Source organism: Capra hircus, unplaced genomic scaffold (genome assembly GCF_001704415.2).
Source record: "Capra hircus breed San Clemente unplaced genomic scaffold, ASM170441v1, whole genome shotgun sequence".
NCBI lineage: Eukaryota > Metazoa > Chordata > Mammalia > Artiodactyla > Bovidae > Capra > Capra hircus.
In genome coordinates, this window is record NW_017189530.1 from 402,626 (window position 1) to 430,390 (window position 27,765).

The 27,765-nt window shown below is 62.3% G+C and overlaps 1 protein-coding gene across 1 annotated transcript; it reads right to left on the bottom strand.

The window, feature by feature from the left end:
• Positions 1-771: 771 nt before the first annotated feature.
• Positions 772-27,765, bottom strand: UBE2L3 (ubiquitin conjugating enzyme E2 L3). Its single transcript, XM_018044397.1, has 4 exons — positions 27,667-27,765; positions 17,121-17,216; positions 5,821-6,007; positions 772-3,022 (listed from the first exon to the last, which is right to left on the bottom strand). The coding sequence occupies exons 1-4, from the start codon at positions 27,691-27,693 to the stop codon at positions 2,868-2,870; spliced, it is 465 nt and encodes a 154-aa protein (XP_017899886.1). The 5' UTR covers positions 27,694-27,765; the 3' UTR covers positions 772-2,867.

Sequence of the window (27,765 nt, forward strand, 5' to 3'; positions counted from 1 at the left end):
CGGAGCAGGACTCGGGCCCGTGCGGACGGGACCCCCCCCCCCCGCGCCCAAGTTCAGGGTCCTGGGCGGAGGAGCCCAGGGAGCAAGAGGGGCCAGACGCCAGGCCGAGCGGACGCGGGTGGAGCGTATAGCAAGTGAGGGAGACCAGAGACGGGGCCGCTGAGGGCAGGGAGTGGACGGGGTCTCAGGCTTTGGGGAGGGGCTGTGGCTGGTGGTGGGGGCCCCTGGCCAGTCCCCTCTGTGAAAGCAGGGCGACGGGGCCCAGGGGCGGCCCCGAGTCAGGGGTCCCCACTGATAAGGGAAGGCACCAGCCGCCTCACCTGCTGAAACGACGCCCCAGGATGTTCCCACTGCCACCTGCAAGCCAAGCTGTCTGGGTCTCAGCTGGTGTGAGACCCCCAAGCAGGGGCCCGAGTGGAGAGCTCTGTCAGGGCCCCAGCGGGCCTGCTGCTGAGCCAGCCTGAGGGCCACAGTCCCGGCCTGGGGGGTAGGTTGGGGCTGGAATTCAAGCAACTGGCCTGGCCCCTCCCTGTGCACACCCTCACCAGCTCCCCAGCCTCCTTTCAGGAGACACCCTACTCAGGGCCGGGGTCTGCTTCTCTGTTAGGTGTGGCTGAGGTGACGCACATCCAGAGGTCAGTGTCCCCTCCCCTGATGTCCCGGCTGTCCCTTCTGCTGCCCGGGGCCTGGCCAGAACCTGTCTGCAACCCTCTCCTGGAGGCCCGTGCAGCCCCACCCCCAGGAAGGAGGAGACAAACCCACACGAGCAGACCATGTCCCAGAGCACTTTTATTCAGGGCAGCAGAGCAGATCGCAGCGGCTCGGGCGGCTCGTGCCCGCCGTGGGGAAAGGCGGGAGGCCAGGGCTCTCGCTCGGAGGCGGGCCTGGCAGCTCTCCCCTGCTCGGGAGACCAGCCGTCGGGTCCGGAGGAGCAAGGCTGCTGGTGAGCTGCTCCACGTCTGCCTGAGGGCTCAGCGCGCGCCCGCCAGTGGATCCAGGCCAGGCGGGCCGCCAACCCACTCTCGGAGGGGCGGGGCGAAGCAGAGTGTGAACCCCCGAGGGGAGGGGCCACCGCGTGGAGCACGGCGGGCGTCCTCCCGGAGGCTGGCGAGCAGACACGGGGGCAGGGGAGGCAGGCGGCAGAGCTGCACTGGGAAGCACGAAGCGGTGGGCGAGTTTCCAGGAATGGCAATAATTCTGGGCTCAGAGCGGCGAGGAGAACAAACCGCGGCTGACCTGGAGCGCTTCTGACAGAATTTGGCATTTTATTAACAAATCTGCACGTGAGTGAAATCAAGTCCCTCATCGCCTTTCTGCTAATGAGATGGGCGTGGCCGTGCCGCAGGGGCGCACCGGCCCCAGGCCTGTCTGCGCGTACCTGGGGTACCGAAGCTGCGGTCAGGCCACGGGCCGCCCCCACCACCGCCCCCCCTCCGCTGGGTAAAGCCGAGCTGCTTCACGGGCCGCGAGCCCCGAAGACCTCAACCCACAAAGCCAGAATTAAGACAGAAAGCCAAGGTTAAGTCATCGTCTCCACCGGGTCTCGCCCGCGGAGTGCCGGGAGAGGCAGGCCTGGGCGGCAGGAGTGGAGGGGGGACCCCCGAGCTCGGATCCCGGGCCTCCTCTGGGTGTCAGTGAGCAGGACTCTACTACTTCAGGGGCAGTCCCGCCTGCTTGAAAAGACATCAGCATTCAGATCCTTACGAGTCCATCTGACGACACATTCTAAGGTCAATTTTTATTTCTACAAAAGAAGGCGGTCAAAACAATATAAAACACGTCAAGGAGATTACTGAGCGAGCTTCACGTGGAGCCTGACTCCAAGAAGGTGGAGAGTCCGATGCAGGGGGGCCGTCCTGTTCCTGGGTGGGGGGTGCGGCGGCCCCGGGCTGGTGCGGGACACTGGCTTCGGCGGAGGGTCAGGCGAGCTGAGGAAGGGCGGCTGCAGTCACAAGGCGGAGGAGGAGCTCCAAGTCACGTCGGCGGACTCGTCGGCGACAGGCCAGCGCAGACCTGCGCGTGGACACGCCAGCACTTGTCCGCGGGGAGACCCGACGTCTTCCGGAAGGGATTCGGAGAGGAGCGCCTCCCTGGCGAGCACTTCCTCCCACAGGCGCGCTGTCCTCCGGCCAACGGGCCCGGGGCCGGGGGGCTGCCCTCCGCAGGCCGGCGGCTGGAGGTTCATCCCGGCCGGCCGGCGTCACGGGGGTAACGTGAGCCAGGGTTTTACAGAAGAGCTGGAGCTCCCCTTTCCACGGGATTGTTGGTTTTTTTTTTTCTTTTGGTTGGGGGCTGGAGTGGAGGTTTGCTCGTTTCTCGGTGTTCTCAAAAGGCGGCTATAAATCAGTCAGGAGTCTGCACTAACTCGCACACCAGGCCGGCCGAGGGCGGAGCAGAGGGGCCTGGGGGCGGGGCCGCCCCTCCCGGCGGGGCGGGGCCGGGCGGGCCTGGGAGAGCGGGGGAGTGAGAATCAGACGAAATGCAAGAAGTGGCAGCTGCAAGGGCAGAGAGGAACCAGAGCCTCCCCCCCCCGCCCCCCGCCTTTTTTTAAAACCTTATGGCCTAAATGTAAATTGATTTTGGATAAATTTGGACAGGAAAAGAAAGACCATTTTTTAAAAGTGGGTTGGAGCGGTGATTTTTAAAACAAAGAAAGCAGAACTAGAACATCTTAAATTTTTAATCCTTTCTTTACAGGTTACCTAGACCACTTCTGATTAAGAAAACTGTAGAAAGTTAGTAACTGCCACAAGCAGACACCAGGCGGTGGCACGCGTCAATTTTCCACAGAGTCCTGCTTTGCGGGGTGTCTCAATGCACTGCTCGGGGCCTCTGCTCACACTCGCTGGAATCCATCGCGGCAGATTTTAGTCCACAGGTCGCTTTTCCCCATATTTCTTTGTAAATTCTTCAGCATTCTTACAGAATTTTTTACGGTCCTTAGAGTATTCTTCAGCTAGGTCAGCGCGGAGCGGGTGCTCCGGCTGGGGGTCATTCACCAGTGCTATGAGGGACTGGATGACTGCCAAGAGAAGGACAGGGCACCGCAGGTTAGAGGCTCCCACTCGGCGCCAGAGCGCCTCCCAGGCCCAGCAGAAGCGCTCAGCTACCAGCACTTAACCCAGCGCTCCCCCGCGCTGAGGAGAGACTGCTCGAGGAGAGCGGCCAGCACCACGGCAGGGCTGAGCGCGCTGCCCAGCGGGACACCGCTTCCTCCTCTCCTCCTCCAGGAAGCCTTCCTGGCGGACATCCTGGGGAGCCCAGTCCCAGCCACCCCTACTACCCGCTCTCACACGGGGAAGCCGCTCCAGGGCAGTGTGCCCGGCACTGCGCTTGGTTCAGGATGCATGGCAGGCCTGCCCTTGTGAATGGTACGCCCCCCCCCCCGGAAGAGCCCTAGGAGCTCCTGAGCGGCTGAGAAAGGGCCCTCTGACTGCCGGGAGGCTTCGGCCCCCAGCAGCACTGGCTGTCCACTCCAGAGGCGGAGGCCCCGCATGGCTCAGGGTGGCCCCCACAACGCTCGGCAATACCTGACGGGACCTCACCGGGGGCCCAGGGGAACCACACGCTGAAGCGGAAACCTGACTCTCCTGTCCCCGCCGTCCTGCTGGGTGCTGCGACGCGTTCACCCGGAGGCCAGGGCGACGCCGGCCTCGAGCCCGACGGGATCAGTCTCCCTCACCACCCAGCGCAGCCCGCACTCTGCTGCAGGCGCGTGCCAGAGCCAGACTCTCTGCGGAGGAAGCCTGCTCTTTTACCCCTTTATCTGGAGCCACTGCTGCCAGCTCCTGCCACCTTTCTGTATGACTCAGGCCTGCCTTGTTTCTGGGTTTTTCTCCCATTTTTGCTCTATTTCTAATGCTTCTTTACTTTCACCATGCCAAAAACTGAACTCTCTAAAAACTGGACACCGTAGTTGCCTTCAGCATATTCACAAAGCCACGCAGACCACCGTCTTCCTCGCGAAGGCCTCCGTCGTGCCCACAAGCACAGCCCTCTCAGTGGTCCCGTCCTGGCCCCCCAGCACCCCCCACAATGGACCTCCTTTCCAGGCGCCCTCCCTGCGCCGTGTCTCATCGCCTGCAGCCATCAGCTATCTGCTACAGGACTGCTGGGACCGCTGCGGTACAGTGACTGCGAGTGGCCAGCTGAGCCCAGACAGCCCACAGCGTGGGAGTGATAAAGTGCAGTCGCCTTGAGCCACGAGGTTCAGAGACACTGTGTGACAGGGCGGTCACAGGCACAGAGACGTGGGGGCACACTGCAGAGGTGGCGAGGACGAGGGCGACGCCACGCCGGGACCGTCCGGGGAGGAGCCCTGCCTCCCACCGCAGAGCGGCGCTCCTGCCTGCCGCAGCGCGGAGAGCAGCGCCCCGTGGAAGACGGCGGCGTTTCCTTCACACCCTAAGGCAACAAGTAGAAAAGAATGCAACGTCTCTTCAGTTACCCGACTGTCTGAAATAAGCACCCACAACCTGGACGAGAGCAGCAAGACCTCCTCTACAAACAGGCCCCTGGCTGCCACGGCCGACCAGAGCGGCCTGTCCCGGGCGGGGCGCACAGCAGGGCACTGGCCCTGGGTGCCAGGTGAGGAAGGAGACCGCAAGCTCTCTGTGGTCCGGCCGCCTGAGCAAACGCAGCTGCCGGAGTCCGCAAAGAGCTGAGTCTGTGCAGGAAAAGCCAGGCCCGTCCTCCCACGAGGACACGGACCTCGTCTGTACAGAGGTCAGCATGCGCAGACCGGGTGCCGAGTCCCCTGGGGACGCCTCCTTTGGCTCTGCCCTGCCGCTCAGCTGTGGGCGCCTGGTGGGTGCCTTTCGCGGGGACCTCGTCCAGCGAGTTCTGCTCTGGGAAAGCCTTCTAAGCCCATCTTCCAATGGTCCCACTGGAAAATGATCAGTCACCAGAAAAAATGCACGCGCCTGCAGCCTGCCAACTTCCAGACTCATCCACCCTCTCTAATCTGAGACCGCGTAAGTGGCTCAGGCAGTCACTTTTAAGAGCCACCAAAATTACGAGGTGAGGACTGTAAAACAAAAGTACAGAATGAAAAACAAACACCAGGGACCCCCGCGCCCCAGCGGGCGGGAGCCCGGCCCCCCGCGCCCCAGCGGGCGGGGAGCCTGGCCCACCCATGCAGGGGGCACAGGCGCGATCGCTGGCCCAAGAAGACCCCACGGGCCACGGGGCCACGAAGCCCGCGCGCCTCAGCTGCGGGGCGCACGCTCCAGGGCCGAGCTCCGCAGAGGAGAGGCCGCTGCACTGGAGGAAGCCCGCACGCAGCAGTGCAGACCCAGCGCCGACCGACGAGACAGAAGGAAGCCAAACACGGACCCAAACAGAGAGCAGTCAGTCGCAAGGGACAAAAGGGGGGTGGCCACAATCCCGAACAAGTGCCTTCCCAGAAACTCGGGCTTGTGTGGCCACTGGCCCCGAGGCGCACAGAGCTCGGGCCTGCAGAGGCCAGCGCGCGCTTCCACGTGGGCACACACCTCAAGCCAGGCCAGGCCCTCCCACCACGCCCCTCGAGCCCCGGTGTCCTGCGGCCTGCCTTGCACCTCCGGCTACGCCCTCTCCTCAGGCCACGAGCCCCCCCCACCCCCGACCCCGCACCCTCCCTTCCGCCTCCCAGCCTGAGCCCACGTGTGACCCTGACCCGCAGGCTGGCGCTGAGTGGAGGCAGGTCACGCCCGGGGGGGGGGGTGGGGGGGTGTGGCGGGAAGCAGCAGCCTCCGGGGCGCGGGGTCGGCGCTGCAGGCCTCTCCGGGCTCCAAGCCCCCGGCGTCAGCGGGCCCGGCGGCCCAGGGGCGGACGCCTTACCTTGGTCGGTCTTGGTTGCTGGCTTCCAGTTCTCGGCACTGATCACGGGCAGGCAGACCTGCCCCTTCTCGTCGATGTTGGGGTGGTAGATCTTCGTTTTGAACGTGATCTTCGGCGGTTTGAAGGGGTACTCTGCTGGGAAGTTGATTTCGATCCTGAAGGCCCCCTTATCATAGGGGGGGTTGTCCTGCAGAGGAAGGAGACCAGCGTGAGCCAGCCGCCGAGACAGGACGGCTCCAAGGGTTTCACCTCGGAAACACTTCATTTGATTCAAGAGGTTACATCAACTGAGGCTTCATCACCACCAGGGAAATGATAATTAGTATTCTTAGAGCAGGGTGCCTGAGATGGACACCCTGGCCTCTCTACATTTTTTAAAAAATAGCCTTAATTTTTTTCAGTAGCTGTAGCTTTACCACAAAACTGAGAGGAAGATACAGAATTCTTCCCCCCCCACACACGGCCTCCCCAAGTACCAACAGCCCACGTTACGAGTGAGTGGCTGACATCCTCGCCCACAGCCCACACCCTGCGGACGGCCTGTCGCGGCGCTGGGTGCTGTAGGCAGCCTTGGGCCCTCTGCCTGGAACCACACGGCATGGAGCCTTTTCAGACTGGCTCCTTTCAGTAATGCGCGTTTAAGGTTCTTCCACGGCTTGCCAGAGCACTTCTTTTTGGTGCTCAGTTTTATTCCATTCCCCTTCCCTTCATGGATCACAGCCCTGTCGCGGCGAAACGGCTCGAGTAACTCAGTGACGCTAAGCCATGCCGCGCAGGGCCACGGGGGACAGAAGGGTCACAGGGAAGAGCTCTGACAAAAGGTGGCCCACGAAAGGAGGAGGGGATAGCACCCTGCTCCAGTGTTCCCGTCTGGAAGACACCACGGACAGTGTGAAAAGCCAAGAAGATGAGGCACTGGGAGACGTGCCCCCAGGTTGGAAGGTGCCCAATATGCTCCTGCGGAGGCCAGTGAGTGACTAACGGCTCCAGAAAGAAGGAGGTGCAGGGGCCAAAGCGGACCGGCACTCAGCTGCGGACGTGTCTGGAGGTGAAGGTGAACTCTGATGCCGTCAAGAGCAAATACCGCGTAAGAACTTGGGACGTCACGTCCGTGAACCAAGGTGAGCCGGATGGGGCAAGGCAGGAGATGGCGAGACTGGATGTTAACATCTCAGGAGTCAGTGAACTCAAGTGGATGGGATGGGTGAATTTAATTCAGATGACCATTATATCCACTACTACTGTGGGTAAGAATCCCATAGAAAAAATGGAATAGCCCTCCTAGTCAACATCAGTCCGAAACACAGTACTTGGGTGCAATCTCAAAAACGGCAGAATGATCTTGGTTTGTTTCTAAGGCACACCATTCGTTATCACAGTAATCCAAGTCTATGCCCCAACCCCTGAGGCGGAAGAAACGGAAATTAAACAGTTCTATCAAGACCTACAAGACCTTTTAGAACCAACACCAAAAGAAGATGTCCTTTTCATCATAGGGGATTGGAATGCAATAATAGGAACTCAAGAGATACTCAGAAGGAGACTCTTGAGAGTACCTTGGACTGCAAGGAGATCCAACCAGTCCATCCTGAAGGAAATCAACCCTGAATATTCATTGGAAGGACTGATGCTTAAGCTGAAACTCCAATGCTGTGGCCATCTGATGCGAAGAGCTGACTCATTTGAAAAGACCCTGATGCTGGAAAAGATTGAAGGCAAGAGGAGAAGGGGACGAGAGGATGAGATGGTTGGATGGCATCACTGGCTCAACGGACGTGGATTTGAGCAAACCGGGAGACAGCAGAGGAGAGAAGCCTGGCGTGCTGCAGTCCGTGGAGTTGCAGAGTCGGACACGACTCAGCGAGTGAACAGCAACAATCACTCCACCGTCTGGACGCACACCAGTCAGCACGCTCGTGGTCGAGGGACGGCAAGCCTGTGCACGCTCAAACGGAGGGTCACACTTGCTCTCTAGGACCCAGCCTCCAGAGCTACTAACGCAGGGAAACGCATGTCTTTGGGAGAGAGCGTGGGGAGGGCGGGCTCAGACTCCCTGCACGCGCACGCTATTCCGCTGGCATCACCCCTCACCCTGCCGTGGCGCCCTGCTGCCACTGCTGGCCGGCAGGCACTGCTCCTCCGGGAGCAGCACTGCTCTGGGAAGCCGTGAGGTCGGGGTCAAGATCACCAGCGTGTTCTCAAGGCAGGAGACGCGTTCTCTGTTAGTCTGGGTGATACCTGAGCGCAGGGACCCAAGGCGTCCCCAGAACCAGCCTCGCATTTGCTAATGGGACGGCTAACCTACCCATTTCTCAACACCAGTGTTCACGCTATTCTTTTGAGCGTGGCCAAGAATGTCCTCCGTCAAACACTGGTTTAACGTACCTGGAACACAAGGACTCCAGAACCAGGCTGGAGTCTGTTCCACAGAAGAGAAAAGAGCGCCAGCCGCCAGCCACAGCGTGCGGGGGCGAAGCGGGCGGGCGCCCGGGGGCCCCACGGCGGCTCGCAGGAGGAGGCCGGAGCGCCGTCAGCACACGGGAACGACACGGCTGCTCGTTCCCAGGGAGAGAGGCTGACCACAAGGCTCTCAGGAACGAGACTGCAGGCGCATAGGAGCCCAGGTTAAAGTGGGTGCGGCACACAGATAACGCGCCAAAACGGACGCAGAGGCGGCCAACAGCCGCAGGGAGAGAGGCTCCTCGTTCCCTCAGGAAAAAGCCCACAGAAACCACAGCAAAAGGGCCTCCCGGGCCCGGCGCTGCCACTGGGCTCCCAACGCAGGCGGCGCGACCCCTGCTCGGGGAGCTGGGAGCCCACGTTCTGTGTGGCAAGGCCAGAAAATACACAAAACCAAACCAAAACCCACAACGAGACACCACTTCACACCTACTAGGAGGGCTGTGAACGAGACAGACAACAGCAAGCCGTAGTCAGCAGGTGGAGAGAACGCAACGCTTACATGCAGCTGTGGGGGTGTCGACGGAACGGCCCCTGTGAAAGCAGCCTGCACCCATCAAAGCAGCAGACACCGCCAGCACAGGGCCCTGCAGCCCCACCCCAGGCCAGCAGCCTGGAGAAACGAAGCACGCACCCCCAGGAAACCCCGCGCGCGCTCACCATGACCTCACCCGCGGCGGCCGGACAGCGGCGACAAGCAAGTGCCTCTCGGGCGGGCGACGGACGAGCGGCCACTGGCACAGCCGTCGCAGCAGCGCCACGCGGCACGCGCGGTGGGCCTGGACGCAGGCCCCAGCAGGGAGGAGCCAGGCACGAGCGCCCGCGCGGCAGAGGAAGCAGGGGCGCACAGCAGCAGGACTGGGCACGGGCGGCGCCAGCGGGACGCTCCTGAGGCAGCGAAGCCCGATCTGCCCTGCGGCCGAGGAGGCGCACCGCAGGCCACTGACCCGCACACGGTAAACGGGCAAGACGCGTGGCCTCTGCCTCTCAGTGAAACCGCAGGAGACGAAGCAGGCTGACTCAGGAGCAGGGCTCCCGCGGAGGGCAGGGCTGTCGCTCCTGGAGAGCCTGGGAAGCGCCCGAGGTCGTCCCACGGACAGACGTGGCTGCTGGCATCTCGTGAACAAGAGAACCAGACCACGCTGCACAGACAGCCCGCCCGCACAGGCTGCAGAGCCAGAGGCCCGCCAGCCCACACACAGCACGCCCGGGCCAGGTACAGGCAGCGCAGGGGCGGGCAGGGCTCCCTGCGGAAGCACGACCGGCCGAGACGCCGGCCCCCCGCCAGCCACAGGGCGGACGCCAGCCCAGGAGAGCTGCGCGGCGGGCGGCGGGCGGCCCAGTCGCGGGCGGCGTCCCCATGCCGCCACCAGCCCCGCTTTGCTTCCGTCCACATGGCTCCCCCACCGTGAACTAGGGCCGCGTCCTGACTGGTCCACACACGTTCCGTCCAATACGGTGGCCACCAGCCCAGTGACCACTGTGTACTTGAAACAGGACTCTCCTGAACGGAGGTGCAGTGTGAGCACAGAATACCAGCTGGGAGTCAGACTCTGTGCAAAGCTGGGAGTCAGACTCTGTGCAAAGCAAGAACGCAGACTGCCCCGTTGATGGCTGCGTACGCTGCCTCCACGGAGAAGACTCGGCCACTTGCCAACGCCTGCGTCCCCTCAGATCAGACCCTAATAAACGTGACGTGCTTCAACTGTCCCCGAACCACCCCCACCCACGAAAACCTGTCTTCCACCAACCCCGGCGCCAAAAAGGTTGGAGACCGCCACAGTCCAGTATTCGGCAGCTCTGGCCAGGGCACTCAGGTGAGAAAAGGGAACAGAGCATCCCCACTGGAGAGGGAGAAACGGAGCTGCCTTGGTCCGGACCCGGCCTGGCCGTACACACAGAAAACGCTGGAGATGGCTCACACAGACCGTCAGAAACAAAAGCAACACGCATTTCTGCCCACGAACAGCGATCGACGGGGAACCCTAAAAGGAAACAGCAGACAATCCCATTCATGGCTGCCACTGGGAAGACGAAGACACCAAGGCATGCTCGAGCAAGGAGGCTGCGACTCAATGCTGGTGCCCCCGGCCCCGCAGACGCCCTCACCCACAGTGTGCCCAGAGTGAAGAGGTGACTAAGGTTCAACCGCGTCACGGAGTGGAGTCCTGGGCTGACAACATCCATGTCCTAAACGGAGAGAGCTCCTGGGGCTTCCCTGGAGGTCCAGAGGTTGGGACCCAGTGCTTTCACTGCTGAGGGCGTGGGTTCAATCCCTGGTCCTGCAGGCGACGTGGTCAAAAGGGAAAAAAAAGAGAGCGCGCGCGCGCGCACACCCTTGCTCTCCCGCCAAGCGCTGAGACAAGGAAACGTGAGGACACCACACCTCGCAGCCCTTCCCCGGGACCTCTGGCCTCTGGAGCTGTGAGGCATCTGAATTCTGGGGTTTTGTGTGGCCCAGCCTATGGTTTCGTTCTTACATCCTGAGCTGAAACACACAGAGGTGTGAAGCTTGTACACTGGAGATGACAGAGCCCTGCCGAAAGGAAAGAAATCCTAATTAACCGGAAAGACGTCCTGGGTTCACAGACCACGAGACTCACTACAGGTGATGGCACACTGCCATCTACGACAACAGATAAGGGCAGCAAAGCAACCTGAAAATCCAATACGATCCCTCGCGAAACCTCAATTCCCTTTTTTGTCCCCAATTGGAAGAGCCCTTCCTGAAACTCAAACAGGACCTCGAGGTGCGTTACTGAACCAAACCTGGTCCGCGTGCCGGCAGTCTGCTGACGGGGTCACAGCAGGGTCACACAGGAGCCACGCAGGCCGTCGGGGCAGCACCGGCCCACGGCGCAGGAGCGCGCTGGCAAGCCCAGGGGGCCCAGGCATGCGACCGGCTCGGGCAGGGTCCTCTGCTGGTGAACGTGAGGTGACGGTGCGGTCCCAAGGGTGAAGGCCCGACCCTTAGGCGCCAGCAGGCCTGCAGGCTGCCTGCTCACGGCCACCGAGTAGCTCATTCCTTCCACTGGGGGTTTTAGGATCTGAAAAGCAACTCAGGCCGCGTGCCTCAGACACGCACAGCTGGGGCTTCAGGGAAGACGAGCGCAGCCACGGAGGGGGCCCTGTTGGCAAGGCGCCACAGGGTCCTGCTCCGGCGCTCAGGAGCCTTCACCCACCAGAACCATCCTCAGAAAGATAACACTGGAGAACTCACACCTCTGGATTTCAAAACCTCACTACAAAGCTACAGTAACCGAAACCGTGTCGTCCTGGCCTGGGGACAGACGGTCCGACCGACAGAGCCGAGCCCAGAAGCGAGCCTCGTGAGCGCGCACCATCACTCTCCTGCTGCTGCTGGGCTCAGCTCCTCTACAACGCTGCGGCAGTTTCTGCTGCACAGTGAAGCGAGTCAGCTGCACGGACACGTATACCAGCTTTTCCCACGATTCCTTCCCCATATAGGTCATCACACAGGACTGACTGGCTCCCTCTACTGTATAGTAGGTCCTTGTTAGTGATCTAGGCCTATTAATTTTTGACAAGGATGCCAAGATCATTCAGTGGGAAAGAGCAGTCTTTTTGACAAATAGTCCTAAAAGAAACTAGATGTCCACACACAGAAAGGATGAAGTTGGACCTTTATCCCTACAGCACTTAAAAACAAAAACGATCAATGACCTAAGTTTGAGAGTTAAGACTGTAAGAGTTCTCAGAAGAGAACGAAAGTCAACCCTGCGTGACCCTGGGCTTGGCAACGGTCCCTTGACTATGACACAGGCAGCGGAAGAAAAGACAGAAGACGCGGCCTCCACGAACGTCAGACGCTTTGTGCACCGAAGGGCATGCTCGAGAGGCAGAGAAGACGACCAACTGCACGGTAGGAGGTGTCTGCAAACTGTAAGTCTGATGAGGGTTTAACATAAAGAACTCCTACAACTGGAAGACAAAGAGACAAAGGACCCAACTCAACACGTGTAGCAGCTTTATTCAGAACTGCCAAACTCTGGAAGCAATCAGAATGTCCTTCAGGGGTGAATGGATAAATAAACTGTGTGCATTCAGACAACGGAATATTATTTGGTACTAAAAAGAAACGAACTATCCAAATACACGCAGAAATCTCAATCGCACATCACTCAGTGAGAGACGACAACCTGAGGAGCTGCTGTGCGAGTCCAACTGGTCACAGTGGGCGGACGAGGGTGACGGCTCAGAGCAGGGCGGGCGGACGAGGGGAACGGCTCAGAGCAGGGCAGGCGGACGAGGGGGACGGCTCAGAGCAGGGCGGGCGGACGAGGGGGACGGCTCAGAGCAGGGCGGGCGGACGAGGGGGACGGCTCAGAGCAGGGCGCCAGCGGCAGTCTGGAGCCGGGGGTGCAGGAGAAGGGCCGGGGCAGTTAGACTGCTCTGTGCGACGCTCCCACGGCCGGCACGCTGTGCATGTGCACAGGACGTGAACCTGAGCGGGACACACGCATACGGTGCCCTTCAGGTGACCGTGGTGTGCCGATGCACGGTCCTCGGGTGTGGCTGCGGGGTGCTAGCTGATGTCTAGAATGGTCGCAACAGAACTGCCCTGAGACACTGCTGCTGCCTCCGAGTTGCTTCAGTCGTGTCCGACTCTGAGACGGCAGCCCACCAGGCGCCCCGTCCCTGGGATTCTCCAGGCAAGAGCGCTGGAGCGGGGTGCCATTGCCTTCTCCAATGCAAGAAGGTGAAAAGCGAAAGTGAAGGCGCTCAGTCCTGTCTGACTCCTAGCGACCCCACGGTCTGCAGGCTCCCAGGCTCCCCCGTCCATGGGGTTCGCCAGGCAAGAGCGCTGGAGGGGGGTGCCATCGCCTTCTCCATCCCTGAGATGCTAGCTGACTTCTACTAGAATGGTGGTATAAGATAAAAAAAAATGGGGGGGGGCAGATAACTGTGGACAAGGGAGGGGGCTCACTGCGTATAAGGGGGGGAAAAGGTCAGTTTTCATTCCAGTCCCAAAGAATGGCAATGCCAAAAAATGCTCAAACTACCGCACGATTGCACTCATCTCACCTGCTAGCAAAGTGATGCTCAAAATTCTCCTAGCCAGGCTTCAGCAATACGTGAACCGTGAACTTCCAGGTGTTCAAGCTGGTTTTAGAAAAGGCAGAGGAACCAGAGATCAAATTGCCAACATCCACTGGATCATGGAAAAGGCAGGAGAGTTCCAGAAAAACATCTACTTCTGCTTTATTGACTGTGCCAAAGCCTTTGACTGTGTGGATCACAATAAACTGTGGAAAACTCTGAAAGAGATGGGAATACCAGATCACCTGTCCTGCCTCTTGAGAAACCTATATGCAGGTCAGGAAGCAACAGTTAGAACTGGACATGGAACAACAGACTGGGTCCAAATAGGAAAAAGAGTATGTCAAGGCTGTATATTGTCACCCTGCTTATTTAACTTATATGCAGAGTACATCATGAGAAACGCTGGACTGGAAGAAACGCAAGCTGGAATCAAGATCGCCGGGAGAAATATCAATAACCTCAGATATGCAGATGACACCACCCTTATGGCAGAAAGTGAAGAGGAACTAAAGAGCCTCTTGATGAAAGTGAAAGAGGAGAGTGAAAAGGTTGGCTTAAAGCTCAACATTCAGAAAACGAAGATCATGGCATCTGGTCCCATCACTTCATGGGAAATAGATGGGGAAACAGTGGAAACAGTGTCAGACTTTATTTTGGGGGGCTCCAAAATCACTGCAGATGGTGATTGCAGCCATGAAATTAAAAGACGCTTACGCCTTGGAAGACAAGTTATGACCAACCTAGACAACATATTCAAAAGCAGAGACGTTACTTTGCCAACAAAGGTCCGTCTAGTCAAGGCTATGGTTTTTCCTGTGGTCATGTATGGATGTGAGAGTTGGACTGTGAAGAAGGCTGAGCGCTGAAGAATTGATGCTTTTGAACTGTGGTGTTGGAGAAGACTCTTGAGAGTCCCTTGGACTGCAAGGAGATCCAACCAGTCCATTCTAAAGGAGATCAGCCCTGGGATTTCTTTGCAAGGAATGATGCTAAAGCTGAAGCTCCAGTACTTTGGCCACCTCATGTGAAGAGCTGACTCATTGGAAGACTCTGATGCTGGGAGGGATTGGGGGCAGAAGGGGACAACCGAGGATGAGATGGCTGGATGGCATCACTGACTCGGCGGACTTGAGTCTGAGTGAACTCCAGGAGTTGGTGATGGACAGGGAGGCCTGGTGTGCTGGGATTCATGGGGTCGCAGAGTCGGGCACACCTGAGCGGCTGAGCTGAGCTGTGTCTACGGGGGGATAACTGGGTAAGGAGAGGACGGGGAAGCAGTGGAAACCCTGCTGGTGGTGGGGCTGCGAGATCGTGCAGCCACTGTGGAAATCGTGTGGCAGCTCCTCAAAGAGTTAAACCCAGAGCCACCACGTGATCCAGCCACTCCACATATTTCCCCAAAGCACTGAAGACCAGGACTCAAGCAGACACCTGCACACTGACGCTCAGAGCAGCATCACCACAAAGGACAAAGAGGCAGACAGGCCCCCTGCCACCAGCGGGTGGACAGATGCACACGAGGCTCGGCGTGCGCGGCAGCAGCTCATTCATCCGGAGAGAGATGTTCTTGCACAGAGCAGGTGAGTCTTCAAAACATTCTGCCAAGTGAGATCAGCCAGAGAAAAAAGCAGCAAAGTTTACGCAACTCATCCATGTCAACTATCAAACTCACAGACACAGAAAGCACGCTGGAGAGCACCAGGGCTGGGGGTGAGGAGCACAGCGCTACCAGCTCACGGCTGCAGAGTTTATTTCAGTGTGCGTTCTGGAAACACAGCGATGATGGCTGTGCAACAGCCTGACTGTAACTAAGGTCACTGAATTGCACAGTTACAAAAAGGCTAAGCTGACAAACCATGCTACATAAATTTTACCACAATAAAAAAACTGATGAAGCAAAATTTACTAATTTTTTAAAAGAGAAACTTTAAGCACTTCCCTGGTGGTCTAGTGGTTAAGATCCTGCCCGCCAGTGCAGGAGACGTGGGCTCCGTCCCTGGTGCAGGGAAACCCACCTGCCGCAGAGCGACTAAGCTCCCGCCCCACAGCTGCCCTGCTGGCTCGGCGGTCAGGAGCTTGCCTGCCAAGGCAGCAGACGAGGGTTCCACCCTTGGCTTGGGAAGATTCCTGGAGAAGGCAACGGCGACCCGCTCCAGTATCCTAGCCCGGGACACCCATGGACAGAGGAGCCCAGGGTGAGCAGCAAGGCAGGGTGAGCAGCAAGGCAGAGGCCGGCCGTGCCTCGGTCTCTGGGTGCAGCTGCTCCGGGGGGAAGGCCAGACCACTGGGATCCCATCAGCCACCCCACCCGGCACTCAACGAGGGGTCAATCCCCACCCCCCGGCTCTGCCAGCACGGCCCCGGAGACGCCTGCCGGACCACCACTGACGCTCGGAGCTGCCGCTGAGCTCCTAGGATAGAAGGCCCACCCTGGCCACTCAAATCCTCCCCGTCCACCGCCGGCACTTTTTACAAGGCCCACACCTTAGCCGTTGCCTGACCCTATCAGCAGAAGACAAAGCCCACAAGCCGGGCGGCGGCGGCCACCTTATACCTGGTGCCCGACGGGGCCCCGGGGCGGGCGGGGCTGGGGGCAGGCAGGCTGGCCGAGGCTGGCGCCGCCCGGCCTCCCTCTCCTCGGCTTGCAGATGGCCGCAGAGACACGCGCGCACCCCGAGTGCCGTGGGGGCTCCAGGCACCTGGAGAGAGGCACAGCCTGCAGCCAGGGTCAAGGGGGCGTCGTCGCTGGGCAGCAAGCTCCCTGCTCAGCTCTGGCAGAGCGGCCCCTCTGCCCGCAAGGAGAGATTTCAGGCGCAGGAGGTGGGGGTGGGGGCAGGAAGAACAGGAAGGCCAGGGGCACTGGTCCGAGGGTCCCAGGTCAGAGCCCACTAGGGACACAGAAGGCACACCACGTCCCAGCAAGGCCGTCTCCAGCATGGAGGCTGAACAGAGGCCGAGACTCGACCCCCACGTCCAGCAAGAGCCCAGGACCCGAGGCTGGAAGAGGCAGGGCCGGCACATGCCTGCTCAGTGGCTCAGCCGTGTCCGGCTCTCGTGACCCCATGGACTGCAGCCCGCCAGGCTCCTCTGTCCGTGGAATTTCCCAGGCAAGAATACTGGAGTGGGTTGGCATTCCCTTCCCCAGGGGATCTTCCCGACCCAGGGATCGCACCCGCGTCTCCTGCACTGCCAGGCGGGTACTTCACTGCCGAGCTACTGCGGAACAGAAGCAGGGCCCCCAAGAGACAAAACAGCCTGAGAGGAAGGGAGAGGCTGGATGGGACTGAGGGCCTCGGGGCTGCGGCCGGATCCCTCCGGCGGGCGCTGCGGGCAGCCAGGGTCCCCGCTTGAGTCCTCGCGGGACGCGCCTCTGCAGGGGGCGTTAGGAAGGGTTGCAGAACCCCGAGGGCAAGAAGGCCGCAGGACGCCACGGTGCAGAGACTACGAGTGTGCAGAGACGGCTAGGCGACAAGGAGCTGGACGCCGGGCAGAGCCGGGGCGGGGCACAGGGACCCCAGGAGGGATGCAAGGCAGGGGCTGAGGCAGCAGGAGGCGCAGGGTGGGGGCGGCCGGGGAGCAAGCGGGGATACGGGCGCACAGAGGCCCAGAGCCGGGCGGGAGCAGAGAGGACAGGATGGACCCGTCGGGCCGGAGAGGAGGCTGTCGCCGGACTGGGTGTGTGGTCTGGACACACGGCCTTTCCGGGCCTGGGAGGCGCCCGCCGGCCCTGCGCCCACGCCGCCCGGGGCTGCTGGAGGGGAGGCGCCAGTACTCACGGGGACAATGAGCCCTTGCCACGTCAGCAGATTAGCCTCGTCGACCTGGATGTTACGGAAGTTCTTCATCCCGCACTTGCGGATTTCTTCAAGCTCCTGTTGGTTGACAAAGCACAGAGGGGTGTCAAACGGGGGAAGGCACTGCAGGTTAGCCCCTCCTGACTTCCTCAGACCAGACCGAGCGCCAACGCCACCTTGAGGCGTTGCAGAGCCCGCCTGGACCACCCTGGGCTGGGAGACACCCCGGATTGGCAGCCCCGATCCACGCCCCAGCCCAAGACGCCCCACCTCGGTGAAGCCCAGCCCGGGGGGCACCCCCTCCCTGGGGACTGCCCCCGAGCGGCGGGGGACAGGGCAGGCACAGACCCAGGCTGCGCTGCCCACGTGCTCAGGTGAGGGGGCGGGACGAGGCGCCGACGAGCCCGGGGCGCTGCCACCCTCAGCGAGGCTGCGGCTTCTCTGCACAGGGCACGCAGCTGGGGCGCCAGGGCCCAGGCACGGCGCGGGCAGCTCCCCGAGCCTGCAAAGGCAGGGAGGGGCTGTGGTCCTGCAGACACGCCCTGTCCTGGCAACCGCAGGGTCCTGTCCCGTCTCTGGCTGAGAGCCAGCTGGCACCTGGTTCTCCCTGGGGCGCTGGCCTGACGGCCCCCGCCACTCCTCGATGGCTAGGGCAACCGACAGGCGTTACTGCCCGAGGCGGCCACCGCCCACCCGCATCCCGCCAGCCCCGACCCGGCTCACGTCCACCACAGAGCAGCCTTCTCTGGGAGCCTGCAGCCAGGCCTGCCTCCTCCGTGGGGCCCATGGCCCTGCAAGCCCCTCCGAGCCAGCACCGCTCCTCAGCATCCACATGCCCACTGAACGGCTGGGGCACAGGGTGCCCTGGGGGTCCGTGGCGAGACGGGGGAAGAAGCCAGTGTCAAGGGTCTCGGCCGGTGGCGGGGGGCAGGAGGGGTGCCCGGTGCGGTCAGGATGAGCAAGACGGCGTGTCATGTGAACACACAGAGGCTGCAGCGGGGACCGCGAGGGACCACATGACCGGCCAGCTGGTCCTCGATTCACAGGAAAGGCTCCCTGGGGCCCAGGGCCTGGGCAGCCTCAGTGGGGAAGGGACTCTCCCCAGCACCCCGCTCTCCACACGAAGCTCCAGACTCATGACCCGAGGGGGAGCAGGGCCGGGGAGCCCTTTCTGTGCGCTCAGCTTCTGCTCCTGCTCAAGACACTTGAGTTAGAGCCTCACCGAGGGACAGGAGACGCCACGTCCCTTAAGGCTGCATCCTAGCAAGCTGAACAAAAATTTTTAACCAAACGAGGGACTTCCCTGGCTGCTGAGTTGTTGAGACGCTGCACTTTCACCGCCAAGGGCCTAGGTTTGATCCCTGCTCAGAGAGCGAAGATCCCACTAGCCACGTGGCCAAAAAACCAGAAGGCAACGGAGAGAAACGGCAACGGAGGATGGACTCGATACATTTTTAAATGATCTGCACGTGTGCTTCACGGCTTCAGAAATCCACACGCTGATCACGTGAGGTGCGGGAGATAAACACAAGCAGGCGAGCGTGGGACTCCACTGCCGCACGGCCGTGAACAAGCCCCCTGCGCGAGGAGCAGGACAGGCAGGCCGCAGGCGCCCAGCGCTGGCAGCGAGAGACACGGGCGCGGGACGGGCACCCCCCGCCCTGGCCCAGGAGGAGACAACAGGCCGTGCCCACAGGGCCGGCCTCGGGAAAGCGGAGCGCGCCTCCGGGTGAACCCCAGTCACCTCGCTGTCACGTCAGGCTCAGCAAAGACGGAGGCACGCGCCTTTGCATCATTCTAACCAACGAGAAGTGGGCACCAGGCAGAAGTGAGAGATAAGGAGAAGGACCAGCCAGCAGGCCCGGCCTGCCTCGTCACCCCCAGGGAACGCAGCCAGCCCGGGGCTTTCTCAACAGGGTGGCGGCCGCGCCCTGCCCACCAGAGGCCCGGCCCCCGCTGCTGAGACCCACAGACACGCTCGCGCTGCCGCGCTCGCAAAAAGCCCCGAGTTGCACAAAACCGCAGTGCAGACGAGAAGTGTCTGTCCCGGAAGGCCAGTCACAGCTCCACCCAGGACCGGCCAAGGCCAGCGCAAGGCGCCAGAGGAGAGACGGGGTTGCCTCAAGGCCTGCATCCCCGCCAGAGCGGTCGCGCCCCGTAACTGAGGGCAGGGGACGGGGAGTGAGTGACAGGCAGGAGACCAACGCAGCTCCCAGCCGGGGCCGCCCACGGCGCAGGAGCAGGGCCCCGCGAAGGGGAGCCGGGGGCGAGCAGAGCGCAGGGGCATGGGGCTGACGGCCGCGCCCACCAAGCTCTGCCTCGGCCCTGCTGGGAGCGGAGCGGCCACGGCCAGCTGCTGAGAGGCCCCCGGAGGAGCTGGGGACGCCAGCCCAGGGGCAGGGGCTTCCCCGGCAGGAGGGCAGAGCGCTGCGCCCCACGGGGCCCCGAGGGGACCGCTGCCCGGCGGAGTCTCTGTGCTGACCGCCTCTGCCCCAGCCCCCCCCACCCCGAGAGGTGTGCGACCTGCCCGGCCAGGCACACGGCTCACCGCCTCCCTGATCGTCCTCACACGGGACGCCCTGCCTGGGGACCACCCCGGCTTCCCACAGGGAAGGGCCCAAGGCCCAGACCACCACAGGCCCTTCCAGCGCTGGAAGCGAGCTCCCTGAGCAGAGGCCTCGCCCGGCGGGCAGCACGCAGCACGCCCGGCCCTGAGCCTGCCGTGGAGGGTGCACGCCGGCCCCCAGCCACCCCCCAATACCGCTGTACACGGACAGCGCCGTGACTCGGCGGGCGGCCGCTTCCACACGCTGTCCGAGCAGCGCCTGCCCCGTCGTGTCTGGAGACGGCAGGGCCCTGTGGGGGCTGTGCCACTCCCCTCTCAACCGTGCCCCCATGCCTCGCAAGTTCCAAGCGTGTCCAGACACCAGCACACACACGCTGTTCCGTGTAACAGAACACGGACGCGATGCATGTTGGTGTCGAGAGTTCTGGTGAGCCTTCAGCCAGAGGCCAGGGGCCTTAAATGAGAAATGCAAGTGTTTACGGTTGTCACGCGGAGCTTTCCCAAGTGACCCGATCCAGTTCCAAAGATGACACAGGAAGGGGGCCCTGCCCACAGCACGTCGCACTCCCCTCCCGGGCACCCCAACGAGGGCAGAGAAGGCGGGACGCCAGGCAGGATGCGCACCTCTGCGCGGGGGGGGGGCTCACATCCACCCACCCCTGCCCCCCGAGAAGAGCAGCGTCTGGAGCCTCTCGACCCTGTGGAGGCAGGGGGGCAGGCGGCTGGGGGGGCCGAGCCACAGACAGACCTCACGCAGGACAAGGCCGGGATGAGAGTCTGCGCCAGTCGCCGGCCTGTGGATGGCCCATCACAGAGCTGTGGGTGAGGGTGACGGGGGTCCCCCTGCCCCGTCAGGATCGCGGGGGGCTGGCAGCCCTGGAAAGGCACCTTCCAGGACTCACAAGAGACTCGAGTTCCAAGACAACAAAAGCAGGGACACACGGGGCCTGAGCCTGAGCCGTCCCTGTGCGGCAGGGCGCCCGTCGAGGGACGGCTGTGCCTGCACCATTCCGAGGCCCCTGCTGTCCAGGCCGAAGGAAACTGGCAGGCAGAGCCTGACGTTCGAGGGAAAGGCGCAGCAGGCCTGTCCACACCAGCCAGCAACGCGCGGGACGGCCATTATCCGGGAGAGCTCCCCAGCTCTGCCGGATGGTGTCGGGGGGACCGACTCTGACAGAAAGGCACCTTCCCAGCTCACACGCGACCGGAGGCAATGACACCCCACCGAGACCCTAACGTAACCCAGCACACTGGGAAGCCAGCGCAAGGGCCTCAGAGCCCCAGAACGCGAGCCTCTGATTTCAGGAACTGCTCGCCGAGGGGGCAGGACCACCCCCCGGTGAGCGGATGGCACCGTGCCAGCTACGGCACACTCAGTTACCGCCACAAACATCACACTCAGCACTGGTCCGGACTCTGGGAGCTGGTTCCGCCAACCTTCTGGAGAAATCAGCACCCTGGAGCTCAGGCAGGACACGGACGAGCCGGAGGCAGACGGAGCGCTGGACCACCACGCGCTGCGCAGGGAGCAGACGGGATGGCGCGGGGGCGCTGGGGAGGCTCAGGCGGCCCCAGGACTCACGTCTGTCTCACCTGTGCGGCGGCAGGCCTGGCACCCCAGCACGGGACGGGCTGTGAAGCGCACGGTGGGCCACCTGGAGGGCGTTCTCCTGTGCGGAGCTTCCCCACAACTGCCACGGCCGGGTGGGGTGTGCAGACACCTACCAGCTGTCTCAGGATGGGCTCAGGGGCCGTTGGACGCCAGCCCAAGAGAGTGTGGGTGTCCCCATGCGCCCGGGCTGCCCGCGCGAGTGCCAGCTCCGGCTGCACGCACCCACTGGGCAGGGCCGTCCCATAGCGTCTCAGTCCCTTGCCAGGGGTGAGAAGCAGCAACAAGGTCTGGCAAGACGATGGAGCACGGAAGACTCCAACCAGACACAGGCCGAGAGCGGTTCAACACACGCCCTACCGCCCCCAACTCAGACAGAGCCTCCCCTCTGTCCCACCCGTCCTCAGGAGCCCACAGCACGGGCAGCGGGAAACCCGCAGGGCAGGGGGGCTCGACTGGCTCCGCCCGTGGGCACCGGCCCGTGGGTGCTGGCCAGGCCTTGGCCTCCCACCTGCTGGGGCCCTGCAGCTCTGGAGGCTGGAGATGGTGGCCAGGGCTGGGGAGGAGACCAGAAGCTCAGGGTCCTTGCCAGGACCGCCCGCCCAGCTCAGCGGCCTCACTGACCCTCACACTCAGGGCAGGAAGAGAGAACACGCAGGTGAGTCCGAGAGGCCCGTTCTGAACTGAGAGCTGCGTAAGCCCGCTGCAAACAGGAAACATCTTCAAACAGAGACGATCGCACGACTGTCTCAGGAAACCTCTCACTAACCCAGCCCTAATGGACAGGTGACTCCGAGAGACGGGAGGGCGGGTGTGCGGGAAGGGGGTCGGCCTGTCTTCTGGGCCCCGACCCACGGCCCCAGGGGCAGCACCCCCCTCCACACACCGCCCCCCCAGGCCACGGTCTTCGTGCCCGCGCTGACACCCACGTGGGAACGTGCCGGGCGCACCTCTGAGACCTCGCTGTTCGGCAACTCACTGCATCTTCACACAGGTGATGTTGCCAGTGCCCAGAGGGGTCCAGCAACTTGCCTGGGCTCTCCGAGCTGAGACGCGGCGGCCCAGGACACGCTCCAGAACCAAACTCGGGACCGCCCTGCAGTGGCCTCCGCTCAGCAGCTCGGCCCTGAACGAGCCCCACAGCTCCCCTCTCGGGGACGAGGGCGGGGCTCACCAGAGCCCTAGGAGGACCAGGCCAGGCAGGACACACGAGCAGACGAAGCGCTCGCCAACAAGCGCCCACTTCTGGGCGCGGCACCGGGGCTGGCAGGCCCTCGGCTGAAAGGCGCGGCATCTCTGCCCACCCTCCCTGAGGCCCACCCTCGCAGGGCTGTGACAGGAGCTGGCTCCACAGGTAGCCCAGCCAGCGGAGGCAGGGGGCGGGGGGCTCCGGCCAAGGGTCACCCAGGTCAGTGCCCTGCGCAGTCGTCCCTCACGCCTAGGGAGGAGGCCGTGCAAGGCCAGCGGCATGAGCCCGGGCTTCTCCGTTTGCTCTGAAGGACAGACGCTCCTAACCGCCAGCGGCCACCCGGCCAGCGGCCAGCGCCCTGCTCGGAGCCAGGGCCAGAGCAAGCTCGAGCCTCCTGCCGCCAGAGGGGTCCCGCCCTGCTCCCCAACCCTCAGCAGGCGGGCATCCGGGATCTCTGCTCTAGGCTGGGCCATCCCCCTCCTCCAGCTCCAGAGGGCACAGCCTAGAGGGGACCCCCCCCACCCTGCGGAGCTCAGCCTCTGAGGACCAGGAGTCACGCCGGCGCAGAGACCAGCTGCGCTGGCCATGAGCTCACGGGCCCTGGGGAGTCCAAGACGGGCAGCAGGGACGATGGGCTGCCGAGCCCAGCCTGGAGGGAACAAGCCAGGACCGGGTGCAGCTCCGGGGAGCGGCGTGAGTGCGTCTCCCCGTGTGTCACCACTCACGGATGGCGTGGGACCAAGGCGGCGGGGGAGGAACACAAAGGACCCACTGAGCGACCCCGAGCAGGCGTCCGCCACGGCCGGGGCTGCTCGCACGCAGGGCACAGCGGCAGGCCGCGGAGAAGCCCGGCGGGGAGGGGACACAAAGCCCCGCTTCAGCAGCAGCTGGCAAGGGGCTCCTCGCGGGGGAAGGGGCAAGGTGGGGGCCTCAGGTCCTCCCTCGGCGCCGGGGCAGACAAGCGGCCCATTAACTAAGGATGGGCAGACCAGGGCGCAGGGTGCAGAGCAGAGCAGGCAGGAGGTGGTCCACAAGCCACTGCATGGAGACCACTCGCTCAAGGCGGGGGGAGGAACAGGATGGGGGACGACAGACAGAGTCCAGGCCCGGGAGGATGGCGTCGGGGTTCTCCAAGCCTTAATTCCCAAGTTACTGTTGTGTCAAAGACGAGAGGAGTACCTCTTGACCACTCAGTGATCTAAGAGTGAGCACACTCCCCAGCGGCCTGGCATAATGGAACGGAAACCAAGCCTCGTAATTTAGCACCCTAGAGGTACGCGCGCCTCGAGACAGGTGTCTTTGTTCTCGTGTGCCCCCCAGGAAAAGGCCCCAGGGCCGCGGTGATGCGCACCCTCTCTCCCGGCGGGCCCGGCCCGGCCCCTCAGTGGAGGACCGTCCACAGCAAGGATCATGAAGGCCGGCTGCAACCGCCCCGACTCACTGCCAGGCACAAATCCAGGGCAGAAAACGCCGCTCTTCCCTCGAGTCCTGCAACCCAGGGGTTCAGAACACAAGACTGGCATGGCACCTCCGAGAAAACGCCCCTCGCACACTCCCCCCACCCCGAACGCAGCAAGCTCGGGGAAGAGCGCCCAAGTTCACTGCTCAGCACTGTTCCAGGGCCCGCACTGTCAGCGACCGCCACCCGCTCCCACGTGGTTACGGGTGGAACCCCTCATCACAACAGTTACTAGCGGGGCCGCCCCTCTTTCAAATCTACACATTTCCCCCACTGGGAAAAGCCCTTCTGGGAAGACACCCAGCTGGAGGGCCCGTGGGGGAGACGTGTGCTGCGCTTGAGAGGCTGAAAAGGCAGACTGCCACCAGCTCCCCTCAGCCACACCTCCAGGTTTCACTTTTGTAGCCATTTCCCCTCCTGACTGAAGCAGTGGTTACAATCTGGCAGCTGCCATCAATACGGAATCAGCCGCTTGCAGATTAAAATGTGTTTAATGTTTTATTGACAGTGTAATTCCTAAAAAGGGTCCTGAAAAAAGGGCCAATCCTTTCGGCAATTGCTTTCTAAACTAAAGACTTGATCATGCTCGCTTTGCCTAAAACAACTTCTCGGCCTGACATACGCAAGGTGCTCTACTTTTATTTCTATTTTTTCACTCTACTTTTAATGATGCGTTTTACACTGTTTGCAGACAGTCCGCTGTGACAAAGAAACCTCTGACTCCAAGCGTCTCAGAAAACGGTCTCTGAGGAAACGGGAGGCTCTTAAAGCATAATCCATTTGACTATTCAACACCTGTTTACTTTTCACCACCGGAAATCCCTTTTATTATCCAAGCTGTGTATTGATCGACCTGATTCGGTACTTTTTTTTTTTTTCAACCAGGCTGAAACACTGATTAGCATCTCGTAAGGAGCACCTGCTACTGAACTGAAAGCATCTCCAGCCACTAGTCAAGAACCCAGCGTGCTTCTCTGCACTCCTTAGAGTAAGAAGGGAGACTGTGGGGAGGGGCATGGAACCTGGGATTCGGAGCCAGGGAGACGCAGCTTCTCTCTCTGGACAGCCAGTTAAGCTTCACAACTACCTCACTATTAAAATGACGACGATGACAGGCTAACTTTACCAGTTACTTAAAAAATAAGGGAAAACGTCCATAAATGATCTAGTGTTCAGTAAGGACTGTGGAAACGTTACGTATTTCCTCTTTCCTAAGCTCTTACAATGCAAAAATTACTGGAAAACCGTCTAACTCCCCTCTCAGACCCCTGGGAGCCCCAAACTGGGTCAGCTAGCCTAGACTAAGGGATACCAGGATGAATTAGGTCAAGATCCCTGCCCTTGAGGAACTCAGAACTCAGCAGGAAAGGCAAGTCTAACACAACTCTGCCTGTGACAAGCACTCAGAGAGAAATCCACAGAAAGTGCTGCGGTCACACAGAGGAGGAAACTACTCCTTCTGAGAGGGGACGGCGGTGAGGCCTCAGGGTTGAACCCAGGACTTCCCTGGAAGGGAGGCCAGGCAAGGGGAAGGCTGCCTTTCTCAGGGAGAGGACGCCTAAGGGCCGGGGACTGCGGAGTCAGACTGGGCAGATCACAGTTCACTCCTTCCCCAGCTAGGACACGAGAGCAAGCCAGAGGCTCCCTGCATCCCATTCTCTCCTAAAGACTGGGAATGACGGGAGGGCTACACACAAGCGTGAAAGTGACGCAGACGGTGAAGTCGCTCAGTCGTGTCCGACTCTTTGCGACCCCTTGGGCTGTGCAGCCTACCAGGCTCCTCCGTCCATGGGATTCTCCAGGCAAGAGTACTGGAGTGGGGTGCCATTTCCTTCTCCAGGGGATCTTCCCGACCCAGGGATGGAACCCGGGTCTCCTGCGCTGGAGGCAGACGCTTTACCCTCTGAGCCACAAGTGAAGCAGGGAGCAGCGCAAAGCCAAAGCTAAGCAGACAGGCAGCCACGGTGAAGAGGTGCAAGAGCGGCGGGAAACCAGGGTCCTACTGCGGCGCACAGGGGACTCTGCGCCACGTGGCCCGGCAGCCTGCACGGGAGCGAGGCTGGGGAAGGAAAGACACACACGTATGCATCAGGGAGCCCACCCGAAACTGTCACAACACTGTTCATCACCCGCGTGTGTCAGTCACGTCCGACTCTCTGTGACCCCATGGACTGGCGCCTACCAGGCTCCTCTGTCCACGGAACTTTCCAGGCAAGAGTACTGGAGTGGGTCACCATTTCACCCTCCAGGGGATCTTCCCAACCCAGGGATCGAACCTGAGCCTCTTGCATTGGCAAGAGGATACTCCGATTTAAAAAAAAAAAAGAGTGGTGGGGAATCAAGAAGCAGGAGGTGTGGCCGAAGGGACTGCTTTTCCAGAAGCCTCAGGGCCTGGCATAGGGGGAAGCCAGGATTAACTTCCCAGGACAATAAAATCACAGGGGTCAGGATTGGAAGGGGTTGGAGTGAAAGGATTAACTATGTGCTTTAAGAAGAAAAAGAACTTCGGTGGCCCAGAGGGCAAGTCAGAGAAGGTGAGAACTCAGTGGGGCATCGTGAGAAGTGAGGCCGTGATTCAAAGTCATCCCAGTAAGAGCAGAGGTGCAGGCACCAACGTCAAGACGCCTTTCCAGAAAATTAACATCCGAAAGGCGTCAGGGAGCACTAGCCTTTGGGGGGAGTAGTGCAGGGAAATAACCCAGTATCGCTCCTCCCATCCGGAAGACTGTGTGGACGGCTGGGTCGCGGACAACAGAAGGGAAAACAAGGCTGGATCCGCTGACCGTCCTTTTAAGCCCGCTTCCAATCGAGTCTTGGCAAGTTCAACGTCGTCTCGAGCCCTTAGTGGACAACAGGAAGGAAACGCTCCCGAGGAGCCAGGGCCCGGGGCGGGGTGCTGGGACAGCCAAGCTCCGCGCGTCTGGCTCTCCGCAGCACGGCTCTGCCCGGGAGGAGCCCCAGCTCTCCACGGTCGCTCAGGAAGCCGGCCCCCGGGCCCTGCTCGTTTCCGGCCCGGTGGAGGCAGCACCTCCGCCGGCGGGGCTCCCCGAGGCGAGCTCGGGCTCCAGGGAGGGCGGGGGGAAACGGCCGGCAGGCGCGCTCCACAGAGGCCTAGGCCCGCCCGGCGGGGCACGGCCGGTGGTTCCGCACCCGGGCGGCCGGCGAGACAGAGTCGCGGGTCGTTTCTGTAAACTTTGCCCGGGTCCGTCTCCCACCGCCATCCCCGCCCCCAAGACGGCGCGCCCGGCTCCAGCAGGGCCGGGGGCGCGGGGGGCGCGGGCCGGGGGCGCGGGGAGACCCGGCCGCGGAGCCAGGCCCGCCGGGCGGCCGCGCCGCCCCGGCCTAACTTTCGCCGCCCGGCCCGCGCCCGGCGCGCCGCGGCCCAGGGCGGAGCGGCCCCCGGGCCCGCCGCCCGGGCGCCCCGGGGGCCGCCGCCTCCGCCCTGGGCCGCCGCCTCCGCCCTGGGCCGCCGCGCGGAGGGAGAGCCGGCGGAGCCGGGCGGGGCGGCGCGGCCTGGCGCTCCCTGCCCGGGGCCGAGGCCTAGCGGCCCCGTTCGCCCCCTCGGCCCGCGGCCCGGGGCGGCGGCCCCACGCGGGGCGGGGGGCGGCGGGCGGCGCCCCGGGGGGCCCGGGCGGCCGCGGGAGGCCCGGCCGCCGCCGCCGCTCGCCCGGCCGCCCGCCGCCGGCGCCGGAGAATGGCCTTTACCTTCATCAGCCTCCTGCTGGCCGCCATCTTGGCTCTGGTGCTGCTGCTGGCCCAGAATGCATCGCGGCGGCCGGCGCCGGAGCCCCCGCACTTCCTGGA